The sequence below is a fragment of the Melitaea cinxia genome, chromosome 6 (assembly GCF_905220565.1).
Source record: "Melitaea cinxia chromosome 6, ilMelCinx1.1, whole genome shotgun sequence".
NCBI lineage: Eukaryota > Metazoa > Arthropoda > Insecta > Lepidoptera > Nymphalidae > Melitaea > Melitaea cinxia.
The window spans coordinates 7,162,568-7,177,759 of NC_059399.1; the positions used below are offsets into that span (position 1 = coordinate 7,162,568).

At 32.8% G+C, this 15,192-nt stretch overlaps 1 protein-coding gene across 1 annotated transcript; it reads left to right on the forward strand.

Moving 5' to 3' along the window:
* Positions 1-273: 273 nt before the first annotated feature.
* LOC123654288 (dihydrolipoyl dehydrogenase) lies at positions 274-15,081 on the forward strand. Its single transcript, XM_045590199.1, has 12 exons — positions 274-427; positions 879-1,001; positions 1,182-1,418; positions 2,423-2,563; positions 3,117-3,282; positions 3,553-3,710; positions 10,025-10,161; positions 10,981-11,068; positions 11,375-11,476; positions 12,336-12,473; positions 13,975-14,064; positions 14,867-15,081. The coding sequence occupies exons 1-12, from the start codon at positions 386-388 to the stop codon at positions 14,930-14,932; spliced, it is 1,488 nt and encodes a 495-aa protein (XP_045446155.1). The 5' UTR covers positions 274-385; the 3' UTR covers positions 14,933-15,081.
* The last annotated feature ends 111 nt before the right edge of the window (positions 15,082-15,192 follow it).

The following is a 15,192-nucleotide window of genomic DNA, read 5'->3' on the forward strand; positions in this document are numbered from 1 at the left end:
GTTTCATACTGCTTCGCTTGATTGATAAACAAAACTTCCGTTCTAGCAGCGCGCGCAATTGGGTGCTGCCAGTAGAAAAAAAAACAAAATTCAACTATATTATTTAAAATTATTATTATAGCTCCTATTGGACCATAAATAAAACATATTAAAAATTATTCTTTTGTTAAAATAATATAAAAAATTACTAACCTAGTAGATTTTGAGAAAATGAAAAAAGTCTAATAATAATCTATAACATACTTTGGTTCTGTCCTTGGTTCTGTCACTATGACTTTTGACAAATTGACAACCGTATTGTCAATTTAACCGATCACCAGGGTACCTGGGTACCGCAATAATACTCCTGGATTAATTATAAAAGCCCTATATAATAAACTCAAATATGGGCTACAAATTTCTGAAACTTGCCTCGACTCCCTTTAGAGTAAGTTTTTACTTATTTCGTCCTTTCGTTTTAGACAAACGTATTTGTCAAAAGTTATGCAACCTTATGTTGTCTCTGTGGCTACTCTATTTCTCATATTAAAAAATTATATTGATGTTTCTACATGCTACGTATTTTGTAATCAAACTCATCGATACCACGTTAAAAAATAAATTTTAATTCTTCGTTTAAAGTGAGTAATCTAGCTTTTGACCTTCAACATGTGACCGTCTATCAAATCAACATTATCAATCTTCATGATTCCTTAAAATTCTTATTAGTCTATTTGTATTCTAATTGGCATACGTGAACCTCATCAAATTTAATTTAAAACATTTGATAAGCTAAGCCTGGTATCGATCGTAATATCTGTATTCAATCATCTTAATCTTTTACTTAATTTGAAATCGATTTTAGAAACGAAAATAAAAGAACATAATTCGTGTTTTAGAATGGCAATGTAAGGATTGGAATCAGACAGTATGCTACCACACATGATGCCGATCTTGTAGTTATTGGCTCGGGCCCTGGTGGGTATGTAGCTGCCATTAAAGCTGCCCAATTGGGCTTAAAGGTGAGAATGAAAGAATTATAAGTAAATACTGAAGTAAAAAGAAAAGAAAAACATTGATTGACTTTTGGTATTTTCAAGTTTAATAATTTAAACATTTATTTACACATCTTGTATTGTGAACATGGAAATTAATTAATATTAAGAATAAATAGTTCAATATTAAATACTTTATTTTGATAGACCATTTCAGTAGAAAAAGATCCATCTTTAGGAGGAACATGTCTGAATGTAGGCTGTATTCCATCAAAGGCCTTATTGCATAATTCCCACTTATACCATATGGCAAAACATGACTTCAAACACCGAGGTATTGAGGTTGGAGAAGTGAAATTTGACTTTCAAGCAATGATGACATATAAAGCTAATGCTGTTAAAGCCTTAACTGGTGGTATTGCTATGCTATTTAATAAAAACAAGGTGAGAATTCATATATTAAAACTAAATTATTTTTTAAATCCCATTCAACAAAATTAGAAAAAGAAAAGTTAACCCTTTACTGCATGAATTATGAATGAATCAAAATAAAAAGCTAAGTTTTGTATGCTTTTATTGGAGCCCAAAAAGATAATGAATGTGCTTTTTTTATACCATACTGAAAGTGAAAAATAATTGAGGCCATATATGGTTTTGTATGCATCTGTGAGTTTCTTTGATGGAAACATTTATGGTTTTTGTATGTATTCGAACATTGTAAGTAGAATCCAAATTAGCATTAGAATTTCACAAGACTACATAAAAAACGATATAAAAATTAATTATGTGTATTTTTTTTTTAATTGGAAATGGTACCTAATTTTAAAGTGTTAATTCAGTACAAAGCCATTTAACGAATATGTTATATATGTTAGCCAACCACCACTTTAAATTTAGAAATTTTGAAAACACAAATAATAGAAACCATGTATGGGTTTATGGAAGCTTAAAAACATACTTTTTTTTTCAATTAAGAAAAATTAATATAAATCTAAAATATAATAGGAACAGTATTACAAAAACAAATTGAAAAACTGAAAGTTACTGTTTTCTAGTCCAAAAACTTTTTGAATACAGAATTTATAAGCACAGAGTTGAAATTGACGCCGGAGCATGGTAAAATAAAGTTATTACCAAAATGGCACAGGGTTATTACTAAATAAAAAAAATATTTATAAACATTTTAATAAATGTTGGTATTAAGATGCACTATGACGTAAGGGAAAATACTGAACCTGAGGAACCATATGGTTTCATATGCGGTGAAGGGTTAAGTACATAAATAAATAGCCATAAGTTTATATGAATCTTATAAAATCTTATCAATGTTTACACAGCAATTAGACAGCATTCATAAAAGCATTAAAATTTGAATATATTTCTATTGACGATATTAGTAAATCTATGACTACTTACGATTCATTCAATATAAATATATCTAATTAAAGGTGCAACTTGTTCGTGGTGTAGGATCAATTGTCGCACCAAACAAAGTTCAAGTTCAAGGTGAAAAGGGAGTTGAAACAATAAATACAAAGAATATTTTAATTGCAACAGGCTCTGAAGTCACACCGTTCCCTGGTGTAACAGTAAGTAACACATTGAATTGAATTTACTAACTTTTGTAAGCTCGACGATCCGTCTGCGGAAAATTCGTTGAAAACAATTCGCCGAAAATAGTTCTCGGCGAATTTTTCGCAAATCCGACATTCATATGAAGCAGAATTCTCCTAAGATATTTTTGTATGACCAATACTAATTTTCAACAATAACAACTTTGTTGCATTTTTAGTTTATTAGTTTATTTTCATATATTTACATTTTTAGCTTATTAGTTTCATTTTTAGATGAGTAGTTCTTAACATCATCTTTTCTTAATAAACAGTGTATTATAAGAAAAGTCCCTAACAAAAGATTACAGTTGCTTTTGAAGGTAGTAGGTGTTTGTTTGTATTTCAATATGTTTCTTTAAAAGATTTTTTTTTAATCCACAAATGAAAAATATATTAAACAAGTTATAAGTAACAGTCTAATTTTCTTATATTAATAGAACCTGAGAAAAAGTACATAGAAATGAACATAGTTCTTATAAGACCTTAAACCTAAAAACATCAACCTCTAAATATTGTTTTTTCCCCTTAGTTTGATGAGAAACAGATCATCACATCAACAGGAGCACTCTCCCTGCCCGAAGTTCCCAAGAAGATGTTGGTAATTGGAGCCGGTGTGATTGGTTTAGAATTGGGCTCAGTATACCAGAGGCTAGGAGCAGATGTTACTGCCATAGAATTCCTTGAAAGTATTGGAGGTAACTGTATACTTCTTTATTTTCTATATCCTTTAATAACTGGACATCCCGTCCAGTACAAATTTGTCAAATTAACCTTGATTAGTTGAAGCAGCAAAAAGAAACTTTTCAGATATGGGTATGGATTTTAAAAATTATAATAATGATTGAATATACATTTATAATTTAAATGGTTCTCCTTAATTTACAATGCTCATATGCAGTACATATTAAAAATATGTCATATAAATCTATTAGATTTTAAAAACTTATTTAACCTTTTGCTAACAGGTATTGGTATTGATGGAGAGGTATCCAAAACCTTACAAAAGATCCTAACAAAACAAGGCATGAAGTTTAAACTTGGCACAAAAGTGACGGGCGTGAAGAAGGAAGGAGGCATCGTTAAAGTTGACGTCGAAGCCGCCAAAGGAGGCAGTAAGGAAACTGTAAGTTACTAATATATATTTTAAAAAGGATTATGAATTTTAAGAGCCATTTCACAAAAATCGGTAACAATCCGCGAAATTGTAATATTTTGACGTCGTTAATCTCAGTGTTGGATGCAATAATGTAATTTATATTCTTGAAATATAATAGAGCAACCTTTGTTGTAGTCCATAGTCAGATCAGAATTTTGATTTATATTATGTGTATAAAATTATTAACCTTTTCATCAGCCTCCTCCCTGGGTAAACGGTCGCAATGTATACTTTGAAGTCCTACTTTTCAATAACCTCTACGTTGAAACCATTTAAAAAAAAATATCATAATATGTGGAATATAATTTTGTTGTCCACTATCATAGATTTTTTTTCCGTTTGTATCTCTATTAAACGATAAAAAAAATTTAAAGTTACGAATATTTTCCAAATAAGTACAATTTTAAAAGCGATATTTCTCTTAGAAAACTAAGAAATTTTAACGAACTATCTTCATCAAAGTAAACTTACATCATTAAGGAATACAAAAAAAAAATAATTAAAAGATGTAATCGTTTTTAATACATTTTATATTAAATAATAAAAAGATAGTATATATTCCCCCGCATCAAGCCCAAATCAGTCGAGCGCTAGCGCTCTTAGAGGTAAGGTCCACGCTAAATTCTGCGGAGCCGTCTCTTTCGCTCACGAGCGGCAAGCGCCTGTTGTTATAGCGGATAAACCGCATTTGATACTTTTATAATAAAATATAAATAAAATAAACATATTACGAAAATGACTGTAAAATAATATAATGATAATTTCTGTAAACAAATGTATAATTTAATTTTCTTTTCTCACACTATCAATACAAATAGGCATTTCAATCTGTTTGTCTTGTTATTTGTTAATTAATATGTTTGTCGGTGTCGATGTCATTAAATGCTTTTTTATTCATATCGTAAATATTAGATTCATTCGTAAACTGAAAAAACTAAATCAATTTAAAAAAATTGTTTCATAAAATTGATTTTTTTAATTTTATTTTAAATTTATTGACTGTTGTTATATAACATACTTGAAATTTTTAACAAATTAATTATGTAAAAAACATTTTATACCATAGTTATAATTTTTATTATACATCAGAAAATGATCACGATGGTCTTTTGGTTGTCACACTATACGTACTAGCACAAAGATCGCGCGGCTCGTACGACTCGCGCGATGCGACCAAATTTACGTAAACTTGCAGAGCGTAAAATTGTGAAATGGCTCTTAAGACAAAGAATGATGGGCACTTTTGTATGGACCCTGGCCGGCATAGCCAATAAAGTTCTAATGTCTGTTAGCCTATTGCTTATAACCTAAAGATACTGAAATGAAACAGTTTATGTTATGAATGGACCGGAAATGTACAGTCTGGAACTTTGAAAGTTATATTTTTGGCTCCTACTTTTTTTGTTAAAATCAAACCTACAATGGAAAAAAAAATCATTCTATGCTGTATTTTAGTCAGCTTATCACTTGGGTAATTAACCTTAGGGTGATACTACCAAAATAAACACTTTTATTTTTTAATAATCATTTATTACAGTTACTTCCATGGTCTATACAAATTCATCGTCACAAATGATGTCTTCTAAATATAGTGCCGGGGGAATAAAAACATCGTGGCGACCAACGCCTAAATACCATTTTATTGAAATAGTATGGGCACACGCACCAATTGTGCGCTGCCCTGTCAAACACGTACAATAATGATGAACTAAAGCATCCCTCCCTTGTTGTTGACGGTCTACGAGCACATATGAAAAATAAGTTCGTGCTCTTACATGTCTGGACTGAATTCGTCCACGAAGCAACCACACATTGTTTAAAAATATATTACATTCTTGAAGGTCAGGTAATCTGTCTTCCCTGCAAACTTCTATAACGTAAACACCGTCTCGTAAGTGTTCCGCTACGTATGATTTTGATAATTTCAAATGATATGTGCCTAATGCATACATAATAATATCTTCCTCAACCAAACGTGGAAAATCTACTAAGAGATCGTTTCCGTCGATCCTTAAAAACATTACTCGCTGCCTATTCAGATTTTTTAACTCTACATAATCATATAATACATTAGGCGTGTTTATTTTTTCATTAATTATGGTCACAAACTCAGCAGCACGGTTATTGTCGATAAACACTGGATGAAATGCATTTACAAGACTAGCAGCTATCTGAAAATCTGTGAACATATGCGTAAGGGCTCTGTTAAAGTACGTCTGGCGTAGAAGTTTGAAACATTGTTTGATTCGCCCATTTATAGCTTCGATCACCCAACGACAAATAGTTATTAATCGTGACTTATTCGCTTCTTCTGTCGTTAGCTGAGAGGAACCCCTTGCCTTAGTGGGAGGTATATGGGCTTCATAACCACATTCCTCAAGAGCTTGTATACTGTCTCTAAAACCTCGATCGAGAATTAGAGCATCGCCTTGCTCCAAAATCCAGTGAAAGGGGCTGTCTTCATTATTGACTATGTTTGCCATAATCGTTGCATCCGAAGTAACGGCAGAATATGGGCCTAGCACATCTATTATATATCCATCACTACATACGAGCAAGAATGGTTTTAAAAGATTCTCAAACTTATGTAAACTATAGGTCTGTCGTTGAAAAAGAAAATTCGAACTTTTTTCAATGTAAACATAAGTGCCGTCACAAATAATAATTGCTTTTGTATTTTCGTTATTTCCGAAAATGCTTTTTGGTATAAATAAATTCCGTTCGAGAATTCTATTTCTAGATATGTGGTTAAACCCCAAATGTAAGTCAACAAATGTCATTAAGGACTCTCTTGCGATTGATAGTTTACGCTCTAATGTGCGACGAGACATATTGAGACATAATGAAACGTACTTAGTCGTTCATTTGATTCGCCTGATCTTAATTTCGACAAATAAACACCAAGAATAGTCCGAGGACGATTATTTCCTTCACCCAGACGTGGTGTTTCCCGTAATATTTCATTGAATTGATCATTATTTAAACCGACCCAAAAATGTAGTTCCTCATCAGTTAACCCATTTATTACGTCGAAAGAAAGTCTCGAGGTAATAGCACTTTTTAAAATATTGCATACATCTGTAAACTGCTCTGCGTTGAATTGTTGAACCATGTTACAGTGATTAATCAAGTCACTCCGATTATTATTTTGTAAATGTTCTATACATACTCTGGTATTACTTGGAACATACAAATTAAACTCACATAGCATATGTACTTTGACACTATGTGGTATACGGTAACGTGTTGGATTATTACAATAATTAAAAATACAATGATCACCCCTGTTAGGAGCTCTTCTATATTCTGGAACGATAATACTTTCTTGTACGGGTTGTTCATCTGGTTCCGGGTCAGGTACAGGAACAAGTGCTTCTTGTTGAATTCTAATATGATTGACTGCTCTTTGCCAACAGCGATGACAAATAGCCCGCTCGTTATTGAATTCGATCTGAAAATGTACGAATTAAACATTAAGGCAAGAAAAAATATCAAATAAGGCGTAAGAGAAAGTGTGTGCTATGCGTTGAAACGGCCGCTAAAATACATACATAAATGCATCACTATCACGCTCATAATCCCAAAAGGATTCAGCAATGCCTTAGGTAACATTTGGTTACACATGTCGCCTACATAAAAGGGGCATCAAACTCAAAAAGTTAACAAACTATAATGTATATATATCTGTATATTGTGTTTGTACTTACTTGTTCCATAGCTTGTTGTTGAATATACTCTGCCAACTCTGGTTGTTGGAGAATGTTTTCTCCTAAAACATGTCGCTGTACAGCTCGATATATAGATCGAGGACATAAAACACATCGCCGGTTTATTTGTTCCATTTTGAAAGGAATTAAAAAGTTCACAGCAGGAGTAATCGAGTCCAGTATACACAGCCACAATCGTAGGTTTAAGAAGTAGACATAAGTACCAAATCATAAGTTGTTATCAAGAGTCCGTTTACCATAGCCAAAGTCAAAAAGTCGCATTAACTGATGATACCGATAATAAGACGTAGGCAAGCAACAAGCAAATAACGACTGGCAACTATTTAAAAACCGGTCAGTGGAACCGCTGCGGTGCGGAGCGGGAAGGGCCGAGCGGGGGGTGCAACATTGTTATTCTCAGGTAGTTATTTTTTTGTATAACAATGGGCGTACGGACAAAAAGATTTATGACGTCAGCGAAGGCATTTTTTGAGAATAGCGTTCGTACTGAAGTGGTTTAAGTCCATAGGCAGCCCTATGATGTCAGGTGTGATATCTTTTTTTCTCCGGTAGTTTACCGTGTTCTGTCCATAATAAAAATTGAAGCTTATGATATAAGGTTTCATTTCGTAAGCAAGTGGTTTTTATTGGATATACCGGCCAACTTGACGCATCATTGTTTGAGTATTTATGTTGCAATATGAGTCTTCGAGTATGGTATTTAAATATCAATACTGAGACAAAGTAAACAATATCCATTCATTCTACAAACTTTTGTACTTGTAATATTTGTATAATTACAATTTCCCCATTCTATTACTCATTTATTACATTAATTTCTATCAGTAATGTAATAGTGTATTTTTTTTATTATCATAATTGGTTATATTTTAATAATAAATATTTCAATAACAAATATTACATAAGGGTAAAAACATTGATTCAACCTGTAACGTCCCACTGCTGGGCATGAGTAACGATTCAGTCAGTCAGTCAGTTCAGCCTATTACAGTCCACTGTTGGACCTAGGCCTCTCTAAGTTCGCGCCAGACATCCCGATTTTCCGCAATCCTCATCCAGCCTATGAGTAACGATTGCTATCAGGTATTAATGATAACAACCGGGACATACATCTAAACCGGAAAGAAATATTTGTACAAATACAATATCCATCCCAAGCTGGAATCGAATCCGCAACCGTCGGTGTTTTAGGCGGCTTTTCGCTTTACTACATCACATCGGTTTTTTAAGACGTATAACAATTAATAATGGAAAAAATTTTGTTGTATAAATAATGTTTTGTTTGTTTGTTTGTTGATACAAATTTATATAACTATGCATCTCAGTTTTTCTTTTTAAAATTATTGATAATTAATTTAAAGAAATCCACTTAATAATGAAGAATAAAAATTTTAATATGTCATTTCCTTTTCCGACATTTCTTATCACTTCTATAGTCATTATTATGCATCTCTATTTCATGCACAATGGGCTGTTTTTATTTTTTATGTTTTAATTACAGTATTATGTCATTAAAATGTTAATGATATAAAAAAAAAAAACTATTATTCTACATCTCTATTGAATCCCTATTTGGATTGAAATCTTAAAGTCAAAATGATAGAAATATATCTATTTCTCTTCCTAACTTTGGAGAAAACTGTGATAAAAATTTATGTGGTATTTACTTTAAATTTTAATAAAATCTTTGAATGTTAATAAATCACATGTTATCAGTGTACGATAACATTATCTGAATTTGTCCCAAAGTTTAACTGGACGAGTTATGTTGAAATTTAGTTTGAATCTTACGCTTCAGCCTGTAATATCCCACTACTGGGCATAGGCCTCTTTCCCCATGTAGGAGAAGGATCAGAGCTTAATCCACCACGCTACTCCAATGCGGGTTGGCGGATATATACTATGAGTAACGATCGCTATCAGGTGTACATGATAACAACCGGGACCGACGGCTTATCGTGCTCTCCGAGGCACGGTGAGGAGACCCACAAGGACTGTACAAACACCCAGACCACGGCAAACACCTGTATGGCCAATACAAATGATTGTCATGTGCGGGGATCGAACCCACAACCGCCAGCGCAACAGATATAATCCATGGCTGTAACCGTTGCACCAACGCGGCGTGAATCTTACACGTATGAAAATTTTAAAAGATTTCATATACACATGATAATATATTGAATATCAGTCAGTCACTTCAGCCTATTGCAGTCCACTGCTGGACATAGGCCTCCCCAAGTTCGCGCCAGATATCCGGGTTACCGCAATCCTCATCCAGCCTACACTGGCAATCTTACGTAGATCGTCAGTCCAAAGGCCGGAGGACGTTCCACATTGCGTTTGCCAAGACGATTTACGAAATATAAAGTGACAATGACAGTAGCTTTACATATCTTTGAAAACAAGTCCTTTGGTTTTATTCAACATTTTAAAATGAACAATAAGTTTGTTTTTTTTTTTTTTTAAATAACTATAATTCTATTGATCTAAATGATCTTTACCGTAGAATTATACAAAAATATCTAAATATTTTGTTGTACACACTTCCAGTTGGACTGCGACGTAGTTCTGATCTCCATCGGTCGCCGGCCGTACACCTCTGGTCTCGGATTGGACAAGGTCGGCATCGCACTCGACGACAGAGGACGCGTCCCGGTCAACAACAAATTTCAGACCACCGTTCCAGGGTAACATTCATATACTCTCAATATATATATATATTTATATTATGTATGTATATACTTCTATAATAATTATGTTTGCAGGCAAACGAAGAAAAACCGACTTCAATTATATCGACAAGTAATACAACGTAGGTAGACGAAAAAATAGTCAAGTGAATACGTATTATCAAAAATTACTCCAAAAGTTGAAATCAGATCTCGATGAAATTTGAAAGTGATCACACGATAAACATCGGCTTTTAATTAAATTAAAAATCATCAAAATCGTTACACCCAATAAAAAATTATGCGGATTTTCGAGAGTTTCTCTCGATTTCTCTGGGATCCCATCATCAGATCCTGATTTCCTTATCATGGTACCAAACTAGGGATATCTCCTTTCCAACAAAAAAAGAATGATCGAATTCGGTTTATAAACGACGGAGTTATCCCCGAACATACATTAAAAAAAAATTAAAATATATATATATATATATATATATATATATATACGGTCGAATTGAGTAACCTCCTCCTTTTTTTTGAAGTTGGTTAAAAAATGATCTCACCTTATTTTTAGTAATAGAATTACCTAAAACAGTATTTATCTACTAGTTCTGTAGTTGAATTACGTCTAAATAGAACTGCTAAAAAAACCCGGTTTATATATTTAAAAACATACGTTTTGTTTTATTTATGAGCCTTTATTTATGAAACTTGGTTATCAGAAACTGTTTGAGCAAAACTATTTGTTTTATTGAATAAAGCAACCAGGTTTTATACCTCAATTACAATATAGTAACATTAAATATATGTTTAATTTATGACCATGTTTATTTCTAGAATTTACGCTATTGGTGATGTTATACACGGTCCCATGTTGGCTCACAAAGCGGAAGATGAAGGTATTGTCTGCGTTGAAGGAATCAAAGTAAGATTTATTTGATAATCTCTCAATTTAAAAGTTAATTATTATTTGGGATATTCTTGATTTCTTCCTAGCATTTTTTACTTAAAAAGAAACTGGTCTGTTATATTTTTTTATTTATGTCGCCAGGAATGTTTCATAATAAATATTTTTATTTTGTTTGTCACAAAATAAAAACAAACTTGGAAATAGAAAAAAAGTGCTTTTATGCTAGTTTCAGCTTTCAGAACCTATAATTTGTTGCTCTGGAAGTTATAGCCTTTTTATTATTACTTGACATTGAATAATTGATTTAATACGATATTTTAGGGAATGCCAGTACATTTCAACTATGACGCCATTCCATCTGTTATCTACACATCACCAGAAGTAGGCTGGGTTGGAAAATCGGAGGAGGATCTCAAAAAAGAGGTTTGTTCAGACTTTTAACAATATAAGGTTTGATCTATCTATACTATCTTACGTTTTTTACAAATATAGTAAAGATTATAAATTATTTTCTGCTGTGTAGTCCTGCTATGAATTATTTATTCGCTTTTATTTTGTCATTAAATATATTGTCAATAGGTAAGGTTTATGATAAATAATAGGTAATTTGTATTTTGACAAGCAACACATAAATACTGTCTGAAGAGCTTACTTGTAATGGTCAGCATGATCACGACTTTCTAATTTATTTTGATCTAATTTGGTCTAGGGGTACGTCCATGTTGAGTGACAAACACGAGTCACTATTTTCTTAATGCTAATACACAATATGATCTACGTAAAACTGAAAATAATTTATGTTATTGCTTTTTATTTAAATATAACGAATAATTATTGAAATTGTTAATAGTCTTAAAATTCAATTAATGCACAAAAAAGAACACGTGTAGTTCTATGATATTAGTGACGTTATTTTAATGTTGCCATGTAAAAAAAATTGACTCGTTTTACTTACACAACAAACTATTTTTTTTTTCGCGTATAAAAATTAAGATTTACAAGAATATTTATTACCCGTCACTAGTGTGAGATTTATAAGAATACTAGCTGTGCCTCACGGCATCGCTCGCATTGAATTCTTTTTAGTAAAAAGTATTCTATATTACTTCTAATACGTCCAAGAATATGTGTTCAAAGTTTCATGATAATCGGTTGTGTAGTTTTCACGTGAAAGTGTAACAAACAAACTTACATTCGCATTTATAACATTATTATTATTAGGGATTAGGGATTACAATAATTATATTTTATTATTATTTATGAATTTTTAATCGTATGGCAGGGCCGCCCATACAAGGTGGGTAAGTTCCCATTCCTGGCGAACTCACGTGCCAAGACCAACGGTGAGCCGGATGGTTTCGTGAAGGTACTTGCAGACAAGGCCACTGATGTTATATTGGGAACACATATCATCGGACCCGTAAGTCAATTGTTTTGTTTCTTACAACCATAGATCTTAGAACAAAAAAGTGAAGCCACTTTTTTAAATATGTGTGAGTGAGTGAAGTGTTGACACTTTTTAAAAAAAGTCCCTGAAAATTTTATTAAACACAATTAATTTAATATAGGTAAAATGGGTATGCGAAAATAAAAATCTGTTTATATTTTTAAATATATTTACTCCTTTTTTCGCTTCAAATTGTTAAATAAATCTATTGCAGCCATGTTTCTATTTAATGAATTATATAAATGTGTCAATGAAAATTGCGTTTTTAAGTAATTGATGATTCCTCTGAAGGGCAAGTTCCTGTTTTAAAGACGTCTAACTCTTTGCTTGATATAACCTCAATATTATTTTGGAATAACAAAAAATATAAAGTTTTGTACGTACTTACGTGTGAAACGATATTTCTTCAGACTTTTTGTTCACTTTGGTATTGTTTTTGCACCATTTAATTACAAAAGAGGCATTTTATAGGCAAAGTTACTGTACGAGGCCCCGTGAGATACTAACGAAAATGAGCGTAGTTTGATGCATATGTGTGCGTGAGCGCGTGTGTTTACTTGAAGGAGCCGAGTTTTGTGGCTTCAGTAACAACAAAGGCCGCGCATTATCTAGTTTTTTTTACTTCATCTATGCTTACAACATATTTATATCAGGTATAGTGAAAGAAATAGCGTTTTAATTGGACAGTTAGACCTATTTATCAAACAACGCCTTTCAAACTTACAGCTTGTAGTTATTTGTTTTCGTAAATTTAATTGTGTTGACAAATAAATTCTTCGTCTTATAAACCCACGAATTTCCAAGCTATCTCAAATAAAATTTTATGACTAGGCGTAGCTTTGTTGAAGATTTTTCTTTGGCTGGTAAAACTCGTTTATTTGACGTAAAAAAAGCTTAACACCGACAAAGAATATTTGTTACAGTCGGTATACCAGCAATCAAATATGGTAGATTCTATTCCGGTTCGAACGTCTGCCGGGTTCACTAGCATATATGTATATATTTATACACATACTAGTTGTGCCCTGCTATTTCACTCTCGACCATTAGTCGAAATTAAATATAGCTTATATTTTAAGTTGGACAAAGTTATATATAGCTGTGTAAAACTTCATTAAAATCGGTCCTGTAGTTTCGGAGATTAATCCGGACAAACATTTTACACACGAGATTTATATATTTAATATTTGGAAAACCAACAGTAGAAAGAACAATACATAACAATAGTACTAGACAACACGTCGAGATGTTACAGAACCTTTTTTAAACAATACATACATATCAACGAATCAATGCAAAGAAATATATAGAAGTTATTTATAAAAGAAAAATGGCAATGTGTATGTCGGTCGGCTGTGTGTGCGTGCGTGCGTGCGTCCGTGCGTGCGTGCATGCGTGCGTGCGTGCGTGCGTGCGTGCGTGCGTGCGTGCGTGTCGAGTATATTGCGAATATAACGTGTAACGTGTGTAACAGGGCGGCGGCGAGCTGATCAACGAAGCGGTGCTGGCGCAGGAGTACGGCGCCGCGGCCGAGGACGTGGCGCGCGTCTGCCACGCGCACCCCGTGAGTAGCCCCCCCCCCCCCCCACATGCGTGACAATACTTCTGTTTCGAACACTATGTTGAGGTAGGGACAGTGGCTCCAAATTTGTAGCAAAGAAAGCCCGCCCGAAGTACCTCAACCTTACAAAAGATCACAGCTAAATAATACTGCTCTCAAGTAGTGTTTTGATCCCGTGGTGAATAAGGTAGTCAGAGCTCCTGAGAAGAGTCGGAGGCGTCTCGTCTTGCAGGCGTCCATACTGCGGTATCCGCCTTCTATCTGTTAAATCGTACGCTTTTTACCATTTTATATAATATAAAATTAAATGAAAATAAATGGTTCGTGAGCAAACCAATCGTTGTGTTCAAATATTTGTTAGTATAGGCTTTATTATTAACTCACTCTTAACTGACATTAAAGTGAAAGATTTTCTGGGATCGATATATTTTTTAAGTTTGTTCACGATTTCCTTAAACCAATAAGTCAAATTTGTTTGGGGTTGTCTTTAGTCAATACATTTACAGTTGTTGCTCTATATATTAAATATTAATATTAATAAATAAGTGAAATTAATTTTTATTTTAAAATTGACTACACATTTAAATCTTCAGATCTTAATAGTTAACCTAAAGTGATCAAGCTGGTGTTAAACCACACGCTCATTGTTATCTAATACCATATTTAATGGTAAAACAATTTCTAAGATAAAAACGTTAATATTTAATTTCATCAAAATTATTTTAATTTATATCAAACGCTGCTATATTAATACAAGATTAACTTAATTAACAATAATGGGCTAAATATTAATTTTTTATTACAGACATGTGCGGAAGCGTTACGAGAAGCCAACTTGGCGGCGTACATCGGAAAGCCGATTAACTTCTAATCTTAGAATTTATTTATATTTTATTGTACAAATAATGAACGCGTCGAACGAAACGAGACGCATCATCGTAGCCCACTATAAGGATCTTGTATGAATCTATTGTGAACGATTTGGGTATTCATTCATATTAAAATAATATCGCATCTTTATTGTCAAATTTTGATATCACTATTTATGATTCCGTGAGACCATTGCTAATGTATAATAATGTTTAATTTATTAGATTGTTCCCTTTGTTTCATTCCGTATTGCCCATCACT

What these genes read in the sequence shown, in the direction of transcription:
- LOC123654288 (XM_045590199.1), top strand. Translation starts at nt 386, where the DNA reads ATGGGCTACAAATTTCTGAAACTTGCCTCGACTCCCTTTAGA. An exon ending in AGGAGGATCTCAAAAAAGAG is followed by an intron (nt 11,477 to 12,335) that starts GTTTGTTCAGAC and finishes ATCGTATGGCAG; the next exon opens with GGCCGCCCATACAAGGTGGG. An exon ending in GCGTCTGCCACGCGCACCCC is followed by an intron (nt 14,065 to 14,866) that starts GTGAGTAGCCCC and finishes TTTTTATTACAG; the next exon opens with ACATGTGCGGAAGCGTTACG.